The 18,770-nt window shown below is 42.7% G+C and overlaps 1 protein-coding gene across 6 annotated transcripts in view; it reads right to left on the minus strand.

The window, feature by feature from the left end:
* Positions 1–18,770, minus strand: part of HDAC8 (histone deacetylase 8) — a 214,356-nt gene that overhangs the window by 194,555 nt on the left and 1,031 nt on the right. For all 6 annotated transcript variants that reach the window (XM_035028756.1, XM_035028751.1, XM_035028752.1 and 3 more), the window contains exons 2-4: positions 18,655–18,707; positions 15,724–15,854; positions 14,035–14,176 (exon numbers count right to left, since the gene is read on the minus strand). In XM_035028756.1, the coding sequence (XP_034884647.1) occupies positions 14,035–14,176; positions 15,724–15,854; positions 18,655–18,707 (326 nt within the window). The remainder of the gene's footprint in view (positions 1–14,034; positions 14,177–15,723; positions 15,855–18,654; positions 18,708–18,770) is intronic.

Here is an 18,770-nt window from a genome sequence, read left to right on the forward strand (position 1 = left end):
AAAGACTGGATGGGTGATCATGAAGTAGGAAGGGCACAAAGTTCTAAACGTTGTGGATGTAGAAGGTCTATGGGCACAAGAGTAAATTTCATGTCAAAGGTTTCTAGGTAAGAGTCTTCCAATTTTTGGCATGGGTAGATAGGGCTATGCCAAAAGGAAATCTAACTTGTGTCTCAACCCTGGGTGATCCAGTTAGTGTAATTCCTATCTACTCAACAGCAGACGCTTTTTCTCTGTGCCAGACATTATTCTGTGTGCTTTACACACACTACTTCATGTAATACAACTGCTTTGCGAGGTAGGTACTATTATTATCTCCACTTCACAGGCGAGGAAATCAAGGGACAGAGAGCGTAAGTAAGTTGTTCAAGGTCACATAGAAAGTGGCAGTGCTGGGATTCAAATCCAGGCATTGTGACTTCAGAGTCCCTGCTCTTAACCTCTGTGCCATGTTGTAGGGTGAAGGCTAACTGAACATGTCCTTGGGTAGTCCATACTTGGGTGGCTATACTGGGTATTGACCAGGTTCAGAGATGTCAGTGGTTCTAGGGGAACATTAGGCTGGAAGCAAGTAATGCCATGAAGGGAAGAGGTCTGGATAGAGGGGTGTAGTGAGTTAGAAGTGAATTCTGAGGAGGAGGTTGGGCCCAGGGGCCAACTGTATTATGTGTTGGAGGTCTAGCAGGAGTGCTGGCCCCCACCCCTGCCAGACCTGGTTAATCCATGTGTCTGCTGGTAGTGGTAATGGTGGGGAGGCAAATGTGGAGGAGGATTTTACATGGCATTCTCCAAAACTAGTGTTATGAACCGGGGGCTGTGGTTGGGGAGCAGATGGCCATGGGGCCTATGGAAGTGGAAGACATTTTAGAGGCATGGGCAGCAATGGCTGGTGTGAACTCAGGTAACAGGGAGAGAGGGACCTGCAGCTAGTAAGAAGGTGTTACAGATATGGGAGGATGAAAGATCTGCGCACAAGTTCCCTGGTACAATGTCCCAAGAGCCTGAAGGTTACCTTGGTCTGTTTTTGCCTCAACTGTAGTACTTATAGAGGCATACTAGTGGTTAGGTCAGAGTGGGGCAACTAGAAAAACCTTTAGACCAGGAGTTCTCAAACTGTGCTTTGCATCAGAATCACCTTGGGAGACACTGGTAAAAAAATGAATATTCTTGGGCTCTGACCCTGGAGGGCCTGATTCAGGAATCTTCATTTTAGGATTAAGATGCAGGTGGTCTGCAGATCACAGTATGAGACTAAATTCATGAGATTATAATCTGCAAAGTTTTGAACGGGCTGTGTTGGCCTTTTGGAGTGGTATCCATGAGCACAGGCAAACCCTGATCCTAACAGAATGAGGTACTTTGGGACAACATAAACCTCTGGGCTGCCCCAGAATGGGCCTGGATCTTTATGTTCCACACATGCATCTGCCCACTCACTATGCTGTGGCTGGGGTAAATAGCTGTGACATTCTCAGCCTGGAACCCTGTTGATATTCTGAATTCTGAAATGGGATGGGTACTCTGGGAGGGGTCTATTTCACCTGGTATGGGCTGAGTTTACAAGTCTGCCCTAGTCGGCTACTCGGGGATATAATCCTTTGAGCTCATGATCACAAACTGCTTGTCCTTCTTAAAGGACGTGTCTCCTTATCTTGAAAGTGGCCTTGATCACTAAGAGCTCTCATCCCCACTTGGGGTAACTGGCCTTGGTTAGGGCCAACTTCCTGGAGATGTGGGTGCAGGGGCGGAGATTAAGTATCCAGGTCCTCCTGCAACAGGACAACTCCAATCCATCACCCTCCCATCCACACCCTCGTACCTGGATGCTGAAGGCATTAGACAACGGTACAGGCCAAGGCTGGGGGTAGAAGGCCTTCAGCCACTGGAAGGTCATTTTTGTGTCTGGGGACCAAATTCCTTTCTCTTAAGGAGAAAGGATACTGGGATAATAAAGATGCAGAGGTAGTAGATGAATTGCTGGTGGTATCAAGGGATTGCTGATGTCTTCAGTCATCCTAGGGGACTGCATTCTAGAAAGGCTTACATCTTACCCAGCACTATGTAAACCCTCTCCAGAAACACCATTTTCACACTTTGACTCTCTGGGGCTTGGCCTGGAGACAGCGCTACTGTAACCATTCCATTACCATGTAGCTCAGAGATTCTGTGATGTCACATTAAATGCAGTTATCAAACCACTGCCCAGGTAGTGTGATCTCATTTGCTGGAAGAAGGCAGGAGCACAACACAGGAATTTTCCACACGCTACCTTTCGTGATCTAGATGAGGTTATTGGTGCCCCTAAGGTACAGAAAGCTCTGTGGATGCCAGAACCTTATGGAATTAAATTAGGAGGTCCTGGGTTAGTGGAAAAGATTTTGAATAGTGATTACACTGAGGACAGAATAATCTTGACAAGAAGTATTTCCTGTGTTTTATTTTCAGAAAGAGTCTCAAGGCCACTGCAGAAGGAATGGAGGATCTGATGAAACCTGCTGCAAGTTGCTGTTCAAAGTTTTTATTTTATAGAAGGCCTTGATTTTAGACTGAGAACATCTGCTCTTCTGGTACTAAGGAACAGTCCTGGGGTATCAGCACTATTGCACAATTTGCCAATGAGGGCAATCTCTCGGTCTCTTGGTAGAGAGTACCTTCATTTGCCTTATGGGTCTGGGTTAGCCCTAGCAGTATAAAGGGTTAGTTGAGCGGGGGATTCTATGTGATGTTTGGGAGGGTAGGCGTATAGGGAAGGCTGGCAGTAAAACTCTAACAAAGCAAAGGTCACGGGTCTTAAAGGCAATAGTGAAGAGTCCACTCTCAGCCAGGAGCAGCTTATGGGCCAAGGGGAAGCGTAAGCGCAGTGGGTGATAAGCAGTACCAGGCAGGGCTGACTTCAGCTAGATAGGTAGTGGGAACTTTTCTGGACCAGGGACTTAGTTCTTAGAGGCCACCTAGGTCCCCCCTGAGTATAACCCAGCCTAGATATAAGTGACTTGTATCAAACACTATGTGCCAGGCTCTTGGCTAGGCTCTGTAATGCAATTATTAGATTTAACCCTGGTAACCCTATAAGGTAGATGCTATTATTATCTCCACCTTACAAATGAGGACACTGAGGCCCAGAGGTTTTATAGCTAATAACTGATGGAGCTGGGATTCCCTGGGCCACACTGAACCACTGTGATATACGGTCTTCCCCAGTTCTGTAGGAAGTACAGGAACACATCCCATCCCCTAGAGGCTAGGAGTGGGGATGCCATAGGGACAAAGCATGTCTTGGCTGGTTCCTACTTTGCTGCCTGGCTGGGCAGTTTTCTGATGGGAGGGCTGGTGCCTTACAGGCTGGACATGTATTGAAAGAATGATCTGGGCGACCATGGTAATAAAGGCTTGTCTGTTTTGTCTGGTGATGTGTCCGTTCTGCAGGTTCCAGCACTGAACGGGTTTAAAGAGAATCCAGGCCTCTGTTTTCATGTAGTTACCTGTTTGTCAAGGCTGGAGGGTGGGTAGTGCAGATACAGGAGGGGGGCTGGCTGCTTGGGTAACAAGTTACACTGTTCATACAGCCCTTTGGGGGAACTGGAACTGTAATGCAATTCATTGTCACTCACTTTATATCTGCATAAGGAACTGGAGCTCTTGAGAATATAGCTCGAGTAGCTTTGAGCTAACCTCCAAGTGGATGATGACTAATGGCTAGAGGTCTAGTTCTACATTCTTCTTATAGAGCTTGCCAAGACACAAGGCAGTTTCATGGCTCTGCCATTTACTGCCCCCAGGTGGAAGTATCAGAGACCAGCAACATTCGAGGACATCTCTCTCCCTCTTCGAGCAGGGAAGCAGGACAGAGGGGGCCCACATGGCATAGATCCTGTGTTGCCAGGTGGTAGGCAGAAATGTCATGGGATGAGAGGGCAAACGATAGAATTGTGGGAGGAAGAAGTGCATGGTGGAGCTAGGGATGTAGGTCTTAAGTGGATTATCAGAAGGAGGTAAGGAAAATACTGGGAGCTGAGATGCAGAGCCAAATAGGGTAAGAGACACCAGGAGAGGCAAGAATGAGGACTAGCCAGTCAAAGCGGACAAATCCGATATCTCTTGGCAAATTCTGGAGGTTAGGAGTCACTGTTCTGTGTTGGGTTTTAATATCTCCTAGCACATATTTACATGGAGAGGGTAAGTCCCATTGAAGGGAATCTGGATGGGACAAGGTGACTTCCTAAGAGACAGACGACAAAAAGCAAAATCGGAGGATTCGAAGCAGCCTGTGAGCAAGTGCTGGAAGAGGGCAAGAGTATTTTTTTCTTTTTTTTAGAGAAAGTAGGGGTCACGGGGCAGGCGCTCCCTCAGTTCACTAGGCAACTCACACACTCACGTTACACCCTCCTTCATTTCCTTTGCTGTGACTGTAGAAGCAGTGGTTCTCCTCCTCCCAAAGCCACTCACCCCATCTTCTCCTGCCTCCTCTGAGACTTTGCTCCATTCTCATCCTTCTCATATTTCCAAGATTTCCCTTTCAGCCCATAAAGGCTCTGAAATCTTTGAGAACAAATCCAACGGGCCACCACTCAAGCCTTACTTTCCCTTGGCCATTGCCCTCCTCTTTCCTTTCTTTCCCATTCAAACTTTTGGACCATTTATGTTCCTTTCCTGCCCATTTCCTTAGTTCCTACTCACACCTCAACAGTTCGCACTCCCCTCACTCTCTGGGAAGTTATCTTAGCAAAATCATTGTTGACTATGTTACTTGCCAAATATGACTGACACACTCTAGTACCTCTCTGGACTGACCCCTCCCTAGTGTGTGACACTACTGAGAGCTCTTTTCTTCCTGAAACTCTTCTGCTCCCTGGGGATTCCGTGGTCCCTTTCTGTTTTGATTATCTGGCTGGCCCTGACTATTGCTTTTCTGCTGAATGCACTGGGACCTCTTCTTGTACTGGCCCATTACAAGTTGGTGTTTCCTGGGGCTCTAGGATCGACTCTCTTTCTCCAAATCTCTGCCTTTTCCCTCAGTTATTCTGTCCATTGTCAGGGTTTGCACCACCCCTTTATATACTGGCAACACATCTGTTTTCTATTTCTAGCTTCCACCTCCATCTCCAAGTCTGAGTATCTGTTTTCCCCGGGTATTACCTCTGCTGCACACCAACTCCTACTCTTGATTTACTGAGGTATACAAGGGTTAAGCACACAGGTTGATGAGTCCGACTGCCTGGGTTTGAACTGCAACATCATCACTTACCAAGCCTGAGCAAAGTTGTTTAACCTCTCTGTACTCCCATGTGTAAAAGACAGCAAATAACAATATCCACTTCTTCATTCCAGAATGTACAAGAAATACGAGAATCTATGAGAACAATGCGTGTGAGGTAGCATCTAGCACACAGCTCAACACATGCTGGCTATTGTTATCAAGTCCTCTCTTCTTTGGGACTCTGCTCAAAACAAGCCAGAAACCTGAGTGATCTTCCTCATCTTTCCTGTCCACCCATATCTACTAATCACTGATACTGGATTTTCTCTCTTGAAGCTGTCTCAAGTCAGCCTTCACCATTCTCCAACCCCAATCTCACTGCTCTGCCTTAGTTCAGGTCCTCATCACTTGTCACTGGGGCTGCTGGTACCCTATTCACTCTCCCTACCTCCAGTCTACACCTCCATCAATCCATCCTCTAGGACTATAGTCAGACTTAAGTTTGCTAAAACACACATCTAACCATGTTACTTCCTCACATGATTTTGTAGTGGCCTTCCATTTCCTACCACAGAGTTTCTCAAAGTGTGCACAGCAGAATCATTCCTGGAGTTTGAAAGTTCAGGTTCTGACACACTCCTCCGAACCTACCTGATCAAGATCTCTGAGAGAGAACTAGATATCTGCATCTGTCAAATTGGTGCTTCAGATATATGCAAAGCCTTTCATGACCCATTTCCTACTTCTCTACCTCATCTTCTGCCGTTGTCCACTTTGTACTGTAACCCTCCAGCAATAGTGGGCTGCGTGTCATTCCCGAAATCCATCAAGTTGTTTTATTTACATTGCTCTGCTTTTGCAAAGGCGGTGGTGGCCTTCTGAAATGCTGTTCACTTTCTTCTCTCCCTGGCACACTCACTCCTCTGCATCCTTTGAAGTCTTCTTCACCATAACCTCCTTATTTTTTTTTTCACCATAACCTCCTTATTGACATATTTTACTTCACTCCTCTACAGTGCTGTTTCTCAACCATTTGCTCATTATCATTTCCTAATCCAAGGAGCCTTTTCAGATACCTTTTCCTAACGGGCCACTCTACACAATTTTCATATCACAGATATACTGAACATCTGCTTATGTACTGTCACCCTTTGGGGGGCCATAAACCCTGTAACATCTAGGCTTTTTGTCGCCCTCCCCACCCCCTCCAAGAATCAGTGTTTGCTCTGGTGGCAGACGTTGCCATCCAAACTGGTCTTCTTAAGGTTCACCTTTGGTTTTCGTGATAAGTCTTTTCTGATTCTCTCCCTGTTTTTTGACCATTTCTTCTCAAGATTCCTTTGTAGGCCTTTCTTCTACCTGTCCTGTAAACATTGGCCTTCCACAAGGCTCAGTATTTGCTTTGTTTTCTGTAGCATCCTATAGATGCTTCTCAGGTGATTTTATCTATTTTCTTAGTTTTAATTACCATCTATCATGCTGTTGACTCCCAGATCTGTATCTTCGGTGGAGACTCAAGTTCTGAGCTCCAGCTTCTTGCTAGTCCAAGTATGGTTCACAGATCGGCAGCATTTAGTATCATCTGGGAGCTTGTCAGAAATGCAGGTTCTTAGGTTTCACCACAGACCTCCTGAACCAGATTTACATATTTATCAAGACGCCCAAGTATTTCATATGCACATTACAGGCTCAAAAGCCCTGGGCTGGACCCCATTACCGGCCCTCTAGCAGACTTCTTGAATTGGATGTTCCATAAGCACATCAGTTCTCATCCCTTACTCTTCTTGGTTAATGGTAACCAAATTTACTGAGTCATCTACACAAGAAATCTAGATCACTCTTTCCTTATCATTAGTTACCACTCCTATCTATTCTAGCTACTAAATGGCTCTTGAATTTATTCTCTCTTCTATGCTCATCACCACTGCTTTCACCTCCTTTTGGGTATATTATTACAGTCAAGTCCTAATCGATTTCTCTATCGACATCCTTCTCTGACTCCCCACCAGTTTATCTGCTTGAATAGAACCATATTGCTAGAATCATATCCCTAAAATGCAAATCTAATCATGTTACCTCCTCCTGGCTAGAACTTCCTTCAGTGATTTCTCACTGTCCAAAGCCAGGGTTCTTAACCAGGGATCCATCCATTCATACGTGGGCTTCAAGAAGTTACAAGGAAAAATTCGCATATGTACACTTTTCTAGGGACATTATACATAGCTTTCTTCAGATTTTCAGAGGATCCGTGACCGAGACAGGTCAAGAACCACTGACCTGAAGGATCAAGTTCAAACTCTCTAGTTTGGCATACAAGGACCCTTTATACCTCCCCTACCTTACTTCCAGTCACTTACCTACAGGAGTTCCAGCTTTAATTACGGACTTAGAAGTTCCCTCAGGTTTCATGCCTCTCCGCCCCTGCACATGCTGTTTCTGGAATAACCCCCAAGTTGTCTACATGGTCAGTACATGGCGCGGCCTGGATTTGCACTGGAGTCTTACTTCAAAGTTCATAGTCATTCCACTCTACAGTGACCTGACATTTTCCCCTGTGGCCTAGTACACACAAATACATACACATACACTAGAACAAGTTTTGTGAAATCCACCTTGATTTCAACAGATGCTGGTTGCAGCCCACTGAATTGATATGAGTTCTATTAATGAGCTGCAACTCTCAGTTTGAAAAACACTGCACTAGACCTTTGCTGATACAGGAAGTTCTTATTACTGAGAATTTATTATCTTAGTCCCTGAAGCATCAAGGTTTTGAGGTTTCCTAGGGATACAAAAGCTGTCAATAGCATGAAAGCACTTGCTAATGAATCGACCACTTCTATCAGTCCCCATTCAAACAATCTATTCCTCTAAGTCCTAGCACCTATCCCTCCCCATCTGTTCACTCTGTCTTTTATGGATTGTCAGATACATCAGTGAGCAATTCTCTGAAAATCTATCACAAAGTGAAATTACAAATCTTATAAAAGGATGCAAGATACCCTGAAGTCAACACACAAAACTGGCAAGGATCTGTAGACCAGTTTACAATTGAAGAGGAGAAATATAAATGAGGATAAGGATAATGATTTTGGAAGTGGTTCGAAAGAGAGTGATTTGAATGCCAAAATGATTAAGGAGAAGCCCTCAGAAAAAACTGAAAAGGCCCCTGAACATTTTGGCAAAATCAACCCTCTTAATGATCATGCTGCAAAAATCTCACAGAAAGTAAAATATACCATCTTGAAATATCATGCAATTTTGTTAGAAGAATTAGGCCCAAACAAAACAATCAATCCTTGATACATTCTTTGTTTGAAGAATTATGTAGCACTCAATTTTATTAAAAGAGACCAAATAGACATATTTTAATAGTTATTCAAGTTAGTATGCTAATCAAGTCCTGCCCTCTCTGTTATTTACTTGAAAATTTTAGTCCCCCTTTTAAATGGATTCACTTGGTGGTCTTCTGCCTGGTACCAACTGCCCTCAAATAGTAAGAACTTCCTGTTATAATCTTTTGTTTCCTCATTGCCTCACATACAGCAGGAGCTTAATAAAAGTTTGTTAAATGAATAACTGCAGTGATGGCCTTCTCCTCCCTATCTAGTCTCAGTTCCCTCTGATCCAATCAGCACATTGCCACCTTCTCTAAAATTCTTCAATAAATTCCCACTGGCCCCAGAAAAAAAGTCCAACTCCTCAGCATGGCTGACAAAACCTTTACAGTCTTGCTCTATTTGCTCTCACATTCTAGCCACATTTAACGACTTGTAATTCTCCAAATGTCCCATGCTTTCCACTGCCATGTTTTTTATTATTCCCTCTGCTTGGAATTCTCTATCCCCACCGATGGGAAGGCAAACTCCTTCTCCTCCTTCTGTACACTCCACTACCTTGCACATAACTGCAGCATATACACTGACCAAACTGTGTATTGTAACTGCTTCCCACCTTGTTCCAAGCAGTTTTTACCATAAAAAGTTCTACTGATAAAACTAATACACATTAGAGAAAACACAGGAAAAATATAGGAAACAGAAGAAAGATACATGTATATGTGTGTGTGCGTGCATACCTCTTTATCCCTCATGGTATCGTCAGCTTCACAAAGTCACGGGTATCATTTTGTTATATTTCCTTCTAAGAGTTTTTCTTTTTTGTTTTTTAAGGATTTTATTTATTTATCTGACAGAGAGAGACACAGCGAGAGCGGGAATACAAGCAGGGGGAGTGGGAGAGGGAGAAGCAGGCTTCCCGCCGAGCAGGGAGCCTGAGGCGGGGCTCGATCCCAGGACCCTGAGATCATGACCTGAGCCGAAGGCAGACACTTAACGGCTGAGCCATCCAGGCGCCCCTCCTTCTAAGAGTTTTTCGTAAGCATCTATTTTTTAACATGACTAATCAGAGCGAATATGCAATGTTGTAGCTACCTGCGCTTTAAGAACAAAGCCAACATTATACAATATGAATTTTTTTTTGTTACATAGTCATCCTAACCACCACTTGTTAATGGTTACATAATAGCCCATCAAGTGGATATGTTACAGTATACTACCTAAACATCCTGAACATTCTGCTGTTGTTGAATATTTAGGTCTCCCTCCTTCCCCCCCTTTTTTTTGGCTATTATAATTAAGAGAGAAAGTACCATCTTCATACACACGGTTCTCCAATATTTTGGATTGGTTTATTTCCTTAGAATAGATTACCGAGAGTAATAGATATATGAGTTAAGAATCTTTCTTCTTTCAGCTCAAATTTGGGAGGGGAAAACATACATGCAAGTGTATATTATGTTTCAATCTCCCTTTCTGTAATTTTAGTGATGCTAAATATTTACTCACATTTATTTACTATTTGTTTCCTCTTTTATGAACTGTTCATGTCTTTTGCCCACTTATCTAAATTTCAGTGTTTTAAAAAATCAATTAAAATAAAGATTTTATTTTATTATTTTTTTGAGGGGAGAGGGAGAGAAGTAGGGAGAGGGAGAGAGGGAGAGAAGGAGAGAGGGAGAGAGGGAGAGGGGGAAAGAGGGAGGGGGGGCAGAGGGAGTGCGAGAAGGAGAATCCCAAGCAGGCTCCACGCTCAGCACAGAGCCTGATGCGTGGCTGGATCCCACAACCCTGAGATCACGACCAGAGCTGAAATCAAGAGTTGGAAGCTTAATTGACTGAACCACCCAGGCACCCCTAGAATAAAGATTTTAACCCTTTGTAGTATTTGCTGCAACTTTTTTTTTTTTTTTTGCCTCTTTTCATTTTGGTAATATTTTAGCTGCAAAAGTAATAAAATCTCATTACAGAAATTTTGCATTACACTTTTAAAAAAAGCATCAATAATGCTGCCACCCTGAAATAGCCACTATTATCATTCCCACTTTTTTTTTTATATGTGTGCATTCTATAAAGTTGTAATTGTGGTGTACATACAGTTTTAAAACCTGCCTTTTTATTAACACAAGTCTTTTTTCTGAAATGCCCTATAGTCTTCATAATCATCATTTAAAATAATACATAATATTCTATGGAGCAGATTGACCATTTCCTTATTACTACATATTCATGTTATTTCTAATTTTTTTGTTTCATAAAGAACACTGATAAGCACCTCCATGCAAATAGTTTTTTCCCTATTTTGCGTGGTCTTCTCAGGAAGCATTCTCAGTAGTAGGATTAAAGGGCATTAATCCTATCCCTAAAGTAGACAAAGGGCATTAATATACCTTAGCTACCAAGTTACTTTCTTAAGGGGTTGAAAAAAACCGCGCTATTACTAGCCAACTGAGTACCATGTTTTCCAATTCTGGCTTAAAAAGGGGCTACCTAGTTGTTAAAATTTGCATTTCTTTGATTAGTAGCAATGAACATTGCCCCATGTTTTCCAGTGGTACTTAAACACCTTTGCAAATTGTCTCTTCACGTTCTTTGCCCATACTTCTTCTTACACATCATACCATATGAGTGCCTTAGAAAACACAAACCTACCACACTTTGTCATATTTATGTCAAATATGCCTTTTTAGTCTGTATTTAGATGTTGTGTTTTAAAGGGCCACAAAACTTTTAAAAGTGATTTTGGTTTTAAAATTTTATGCACCTAAATTCGTTGAGCTTTTCCTTTGGGAGTTTTTTTTTTTTTTTTCTTTCTCTATTACTTCCTAAGCTTAGGGAAACTATTCTCCTTGAGAAGCTTGATAAATATCCATTCATTCTAGTTTTTTTAAATTTGCTTTTTTACACTGAACTCTTCAATCTAGCTGCCACTTTTTTTTTTCGTTTATTACAAGAGATGAGGGTATAAATGCTACCAGGTGTCACAACACCATTTACTGACGAATCCTTTCCACTCCCATCCACTTGCAAAGCATCTTTTATAATAGACTGAATTCTTATACATAACAGTCTCTTTGCGGAGTGTAGTATAATATCATGTCTCCTCTTATACCAGGGGTACCAGTGTTTTCATTATTCTAGTTTTGTATGTTTAATATCTAATAGCATTAGTCACTCATCATTCTTCTTTTGAAGAATTTTCTTTGAAAATTACTGTTCTTTAGTTTCCAAATGCAATTATTTGCTGTCTTACCTCTAAGATATGAATTCTGTGAAGGCCGGATTGGTTCGTTTCCTTAGAATAGACTGCTAAGAACAATATTACTGGGTCATACGGTATGAATGTTTTCCCCACTGTTTCAACACTTAGCTCCGAAGTTTTCAAAGAGTGTACCAATTTCACTGTAATCATGCCAGCATGAGGATATTTTGAAGATTTTTTTTTTTCAACATTGGTAGGGGAGAAAGATACCATGCTTCAATTTTTATCTCTCTGCTTATTAGTGATGATAAACATATGCTTGACATACAGTAGGTGCTTAATCAGTGCATGCTGAATGACTAAATGGCATGTATGAATCTATACATATATTTGGGGATGGAAACATTTAAACAAATACTGCGCTTATGAAAGATAATGCTGGCTAGATGTCAGTTTGTGGGCTAAATGCCTGGAGTCCACCTGCAGAGATGTTCTAGAGGTGCCAAGAACCCCCTAGAATTTGGACCTGAATTGGGGAGATCCCTAGAGACTCTATGCAATTTATATCCACCACAGTGTCTGTTTCCAGGTAGGATCAGCTGAAAGCTGTCTGAAACAGTTAAGATAATACCTACCTACATGCAGCCCAGAAGCAGCCATGATTTGCTCTAGATAGAGCATGCTTCATTTCAAAGCAAAACAGTGAGAAGAAGTGGCAAGTATCTGGGTATTCCACTGGAAACTGACCCAGGCCCCAGCAGGCCTTAAGCAGTAAATTTAAATATATAAGATCCTCCAGTGCCACATGCAGAAAGCAGATCTGATTAACAGGATCAGGCATTTTCCATGAAACCACACTACTTTTCTTCTCAACTTGCTAAGCACAAGAGGGAAAAGAGGTCCTTGGTTCAAAGAGGCTTGGTTCCCCCCACACCTTCATCTGTAGTTTAAAGGAGAGAGGGTCATTTTTCTTTTTTTTTTTTGTCCTAGGGATCACTGTCTTTATTTTGAAATTTTTTAATAGAGCAAGAGCTAACAAAAGGTAGGTGGTTTCTCTTGGTTTCTAAGGCCATGTAAAACATATTATTAAACACTGGTTCTCTCTGCTCCATCACCTCAGTAGTAGATTCTAGTAGTAAACTTTCTCAAGGACTTCCTTGGTCATGAAATCTGTCGATTTGATGAAAAGAATTCCATGTTATCATCTTAACCTGCATATGCTGAAACTGTGCTCAAGGTTTTAGTCTGAAAAAAAAAAAAAAAAAAAAACAAAAAACGCCACATTTTCTCTGGACTTAAGAGCACCAAGGAGGATCAAGGTCATGGCCAACAGTATGAACAATTGGCGTGTGAAAGATGCATCACCAGTTACTACCACCACTGCTTCATTTCACTCACACAGCACATAGAGCAATTCAAAGTTTTAAAAATTCTTCTCCTCCAGTATGTATTAAGTACTTACTACCCACATAGCAAGCAAGTGTATCAAGCAAGATGACAAATGCTGTCCCAGCGGTCCTTGTCACACACAGGGTAGAGCTGTTTGAAATGTCAACATGAAACTCCAAAAGGACTTCTCTAGCTCCAAGTAGCACCTGAGAACAGCTGTTTCACAAGCCCTTTCTCCTTAGAGTGACAGTTAATTCTCTCAGTCGGTTGCCACTTGCCTTAGAGATGGTGGCAAAAGCTTCCTTGATTCGTCAGCCTTTTGTTTTAAATCTATTCTCATCAATTTCCCACCTATTTGGAAACCTGTTTGGCACTTCTTTCAAGAACCAGCTCTAAATCGCACCTCTTCCAAGACTTCCATGATTAATTTCTGCAGAGCACTACAATCTCCTCAGCTCATACGTATATTCACTTGGTACCCAAACTGATGTTGCTCCCTAATTATTCTAGTTCTGTGAGTGTCTCTAGAGCATAAGTCCCTTGAAGACAGGGGCATTTCCAAAAAGCTGGAAAAGGAATGTAGACTGCCTAGTTATATCCTTCGCCCTGCCCATTTTCCTGATGAAGAAACTGGGGCCTTGAGAGGTTAATCTTTCCAAGTCACTTAGCCAAGTTTGCAGGAAAACTAGGCATGGGGCCCAGGTATCCTGACTTTCGATAGAGTGCTTTCCATTATACTGTGTGTCACCTTCTTCTATTTCACTTGTATCTCTTCAGAGTGCCTGGGAAAAGGGCTATATTCATACACAAATCTCCCAAGGAATGCCCATACAATAAGCATCAGCGTTTGTATAACTGAGAAACTGACTCAAGGAAAGAGGCAGAAAGCAGAAAGGTCATTTTCTTACTTCTTTGCATGATGCCACCCTCCAGACCAGTTAATTGCTACTTTGCACGTTCCGTCAATCAGGCACTGCGCAGCTGTGATTGTGGCCCCTCCTACAGCTGCTGCGTAGTCAAATATCCCTTCCGTGGCAGGGCAGTCATAACCTTCGGGCAAAAACATCGGAAGAGCTTGTTACAAGATGAACTGCAGAAAGAGCAGGTGTGATACGGTGGTTCCCATAATAAGAAATTCGTCCCGTGATCTTCATCCCCGTGTCTGACACAGCGCTCCTAAAGCTGTTGGGATTTCCCAAGTGAGGAGAGCAGTAAAGGTGTCTTTGTTGTGTTAATGAGGTGACTTGCGGATCACACCTCAGGGTGGGGGTGGGGGCGGGCGGTGAGCAGTGGAGCAAACCAGGTGATTGGAAGGTTGGAACTACCAGTCCTACCCCCCTGACCTCCCCCTGTGAGGGGGAGGGGCTGGAGATTGAGCTCAATCATCCATTGGCCAATGATTTAATCAGGCATGCCTATGTAATGAAGCCTCCCATAAAAACCCAAAAGGCGGGCTGGGAGAGCTTCTGGTTTGGTGAACGTGTGGAGATGTGGGGAGAGGGGCATGCCTGGAGAGTGCGTGGAAGCCCCACACCACACCCTTTGGTCATCCCTTGCCCTATGCATCTCTTCCATCTGGCAGTTCTGGGTTATATCCTTTTATAATGAACAGGTAATCTAGTGAGTAAATGGGTTTCCTGAGTTCTGTGCCCTGCTCTAGCAAATTCAACCCAAAGGAGGGTGTCTGTGGGAACCTTCTGATTTATAGCCGGTCAGTCAGAAGCACAGGTAGCAAGCTGGGCTTGTGACTGGCATGTGACGCGCAGAGCAGTCTTGTGGGACTGAGCCCTTAACCTGTGGGACCTGATGCTGTGGCCAGGTAGATAGTGTCAGAATTGAGTTGAATTGAAGGACACCCAGCTGGTGTCCTGAGCATTGCTGGGTGGTGTGGGAGGAAAGCCCCACCTCCACACATTGGAACTGGGTCTAGAACCCTACTGGGAGGAATAGTTTGAGGTGCGACAACAACATATCTTACCAAAAAGCGACTGTGCTAACATCAGCTTCCAAATGAGAGATAAACATCTCCAATGTTGGGGAAAGAATTTTTTGAAGTGTTGGAACTAGAGAGGCTAAACCTTCGAGATTAGCTAGTCACATCCTACAGATGGAGAAACCGAGTCCTGAGAGGTGATATGTCTTATCTATGGTCATACAGAGCCAGGTCTGGGACCCATGTCCCTTGACTCACCCATCTCCCAGACGAGAGTTCTACCAAACCATGCTGTTTCTCTAGACTGTCCTATCGGCAGGGTTGAAAACAGCCAGAACATAAATACGTACTCAAGTTAAAATATAAGGTCACGAGGTGGTTAAATCAGCATACATAGAGCCATACCCAATCTGGGCACTACTATTAGGGCCTTGACAACTAAAAGATTTTCCCCCATCTGATCCATCATTCAGTTTTGCTCAACTCATACGGCTTGCTCAGCAAGCGAGATATGTGTATCTAAACTAAGAGATTAAGATTGTGGTTAACACATTAGTTCTTAATTAACAAATACTAAAGACCATCATGCAAGTTATGAAATGAGTGGTTACAATTTACAGATGGAGGTTGTCTACCTCGCATCACTGCCCGGTAATGACTTTACCTAGCCCATATTCTACGGAGTCTGGATGATCGTCATCTCCTTCTTGGCTGACCTTCTGGAGATGCTGCAGATAGGCATCAGTGTGGAAGGTGGCCATCTCCTCCATGGAGGCTACTTTGGGCTTAACTATCCTAATAATAACAGAGAACAAAGAGAGGTGAGTGAGTCAGACCCAGAGTATGCCAGAAACTGGAAGCAGGGGAAAGCAGTCTGAGCAGAAAATACAACTCCCAGCTTCCAGTTCCAGTGGGCTCAAATAATGAACACGTTCTGTTCCTCTACTGTGCAATCTAGTCTTCACTTCCTCACATCGATATAATGATTCCATTAATAAGGGGTGAGAGGACCGATCTTCGAAGCCCTTGAGTTTATAGGTAGGTAAAAAAAAAAAAAGTTTATATTTAAGTTAAATATATATTTAAGTTAAATAATCAGATACTGGACAAACTTCACTCTGTGAGTTACAACTTGCATGACAAACTAGTAGGCAGAGATATTTTCAATTGCATCAGTTCCTAATTGGTACATAGAATCCTTTCAGCTATATTTTTACTTTATTGTTTTTTTACTTATTTTTTTTAGAGAGGGAGGGAGAGAGGGGGGAGGGGCAGAGGGAGAGAGAGAATCTTAAGCAGGCTCCATGCCCAGACCCTGACATTATGACCTGAGCCGAAATCAAGACTTAACTCTATATTTTAACTTCAGTAGGCAACTGTATTTTCAACAATTTTGAATTTGGAGTCAGAGAACTGGGCACCTCTTTTTAACTCTGTACTTAACAGCTCTATAACCTCAGGTAAGTTGACTGTTCTGTACAGTTGTTTTCTCATCTGTAAAGTAGGGAGATCTAATGGGACATATGTGAAGATTAAATGATAACATATGAAAATGCTTTGTGGGTAACTATCATTATTATTAATACTAAAGGATAAAAAAATGGCAACTCAAAACATAAAAGTTTCTCTATTTGGTCCCTCACACCTACCTCTGAGAGGAAAAAGAGAAGGGGCAAACTGGTTGGAACTGGGCTTCACTCAGAAGCTCCTAATCAACTCCTCACAACAAGTGACAAATAGAAGTGACTGAGAGAGGGGCACCTGGGTGGCGGCTGAGCGTCCAACTCTTGGTTTCGGCTCAGGTCATGATCTCAGGGTCGAGAGACGGAGCCCTGTGTCGGGCTCTGTGCTCAGTGTGGAGTCTGTTTGAGATTCTCTCCCTCTGCCCCTCCCACCACTCTCTCTCTCTCAAATAAATAAATAAATCTTTAAAAAAAAAAAAAAAGAAGAAGCAACTGAGAGAATACAGGGTGATGTTAACGCCAGGACTTACCATGTCTAACCTCCAGCTGCCTATTCCCCATTTCCTCTCCCCGACTCTGCCACTGCCACTCAAAGGGTAGTCTATGGACCAGCAGCAGTGGCACCTAGGAGCTCGTTAGACTTGCAGAACTTTGGCCCCACCTCAGATCTCCAGAATCGGAATTTAACAAGGTGATTCATATGTACATTCAAGTTGGAAGAGCAATGACCTAGGCCACAGGGAGGCAGCAGTGGCTTTTTATGTTTGCTGAATGGGAACTCAGCCATGAGTTTTTCATGAATTAATATGACTATACAGGCTACCGTATCACCAAGCAAGCCAGAAAAATCCTGTAGCTCAGCCTCAAAAAAATCATGTATATGGTCAAGAGCCAAGGATTCCTGCTTCTCCTTCAAGAAAATATGGCTACACCCTCAGAGGTGACAAATCTGCACATTAAAATAAAAATGTTACAGTTTCTTGGACCATGTTTCCCAGCCCTAATGGGTCCCTTTTCTAGCACCCTTCCTCTTGTTTAACAAACATGGAAAGCCTCTCTGCTTAATAGCAAGCGAATGGGACAGTTTTGCTTTGCACTGATTTCTTGTTTGTCTTAAAGTAACTTTTGAAAAGTTAAATAACTGAGGGATGCCTGGGTGGCTCAGTCAATTAAGCATCTGCCTTCAGCTCCGGTCTTGGTCCCGGGGTCCTGGTATCGAAGCCCACATCGGGCTCCTTGCTCGGCGGGGAGCCTGCTTCTCCCTCTGCCTGCCACTCCCCCTGCTTGTGATCCCTCTCTGACAAATAAATAAATAAAATCTTAAAAAAAGAGAAAGGTTAAATAAATGGAAGGCATGTAGTTCTTATGTCTAACAAACATATGGGTTAAAAAATAAGGTATTCAATAAATGATTTTGATAATAAGGATAAAATTTGAAATCCTATTACACTACCTTCTGGGAGATAAATGAATCATACCACAAAAGCCCGTGCAGACACTCACCTATTTGGCCAGACAATGTCATAAACAATCCTACAAGACAGGGTTATAAGATTTACTCTGCAAAGATTAACAGCAAGTTCATTTTTTTTTTTTCTTAAAGAAGCACTTAACTCAGTGCTGAGTTCTGGCCTAGTTGCAGGAGTTTTGCTTTGGTCTTGACTTGTCTCCAGGCTTACTCGTAAAAGTCTGGTGGTGGTGATGGGGTGTCTAAAAGTCTGAACTTGAACACACACCCTCACATCTGGCTTGCAAACAAATACACACAAACCCCAGAACACCTCCCAGCCAAACACCAATTTTTTTTCCCCCCGATCAGGTGGGTTTTAGTACCCTAATGTAACTCTCCTCAAAATCTCCACAAAGCAGCTATCCCTAGAATACTTTCCCTTCCAGCAATAGAGTCGTATTTCTAATGGATCTTAACTGCTTCAGGTACTTTTTTCAGGTTTTCTTAATTCTTCAAGAACTTTCACTAGATTACAGACATTACAAACATTGAATAACAAAAAAAACCCCATTTTTTTTTTTTTTAAAAAGGACCATTCTCTTTCTAATTTGCTCAACTGTGAAGTAGGATATTAAGGCTAGAACACCTAGGTTCAGGGCTCTGTTCATGAAAGACAACTTACCTCATTTGCTTATGCAGTGCATATGCTTCAATCAAAGAATGTACCATACTGGCCTAAAAACATCAACAAAAAAAGAAAAGAAAAGCAAGAAAAAAAAAGGGCAGAAAAAAATGTCT

Source organism: Mirounga leonina, unplaced genomic scaffold (assembly GCF_011800145.1).
Source record: "Mirounga leonina isolate KUSES-001 unplaced genomic scaffold, KU_Mleo_1.0 Mir_204, whole genome shotgun sequence".
Classification (NCBI taxonomy): domain Eukaryota; kingdom Metazoa; phylum Chordata; class Mammalia; order Carnivora; family Phocidae; genus Mirounga; species Mirounga leonina.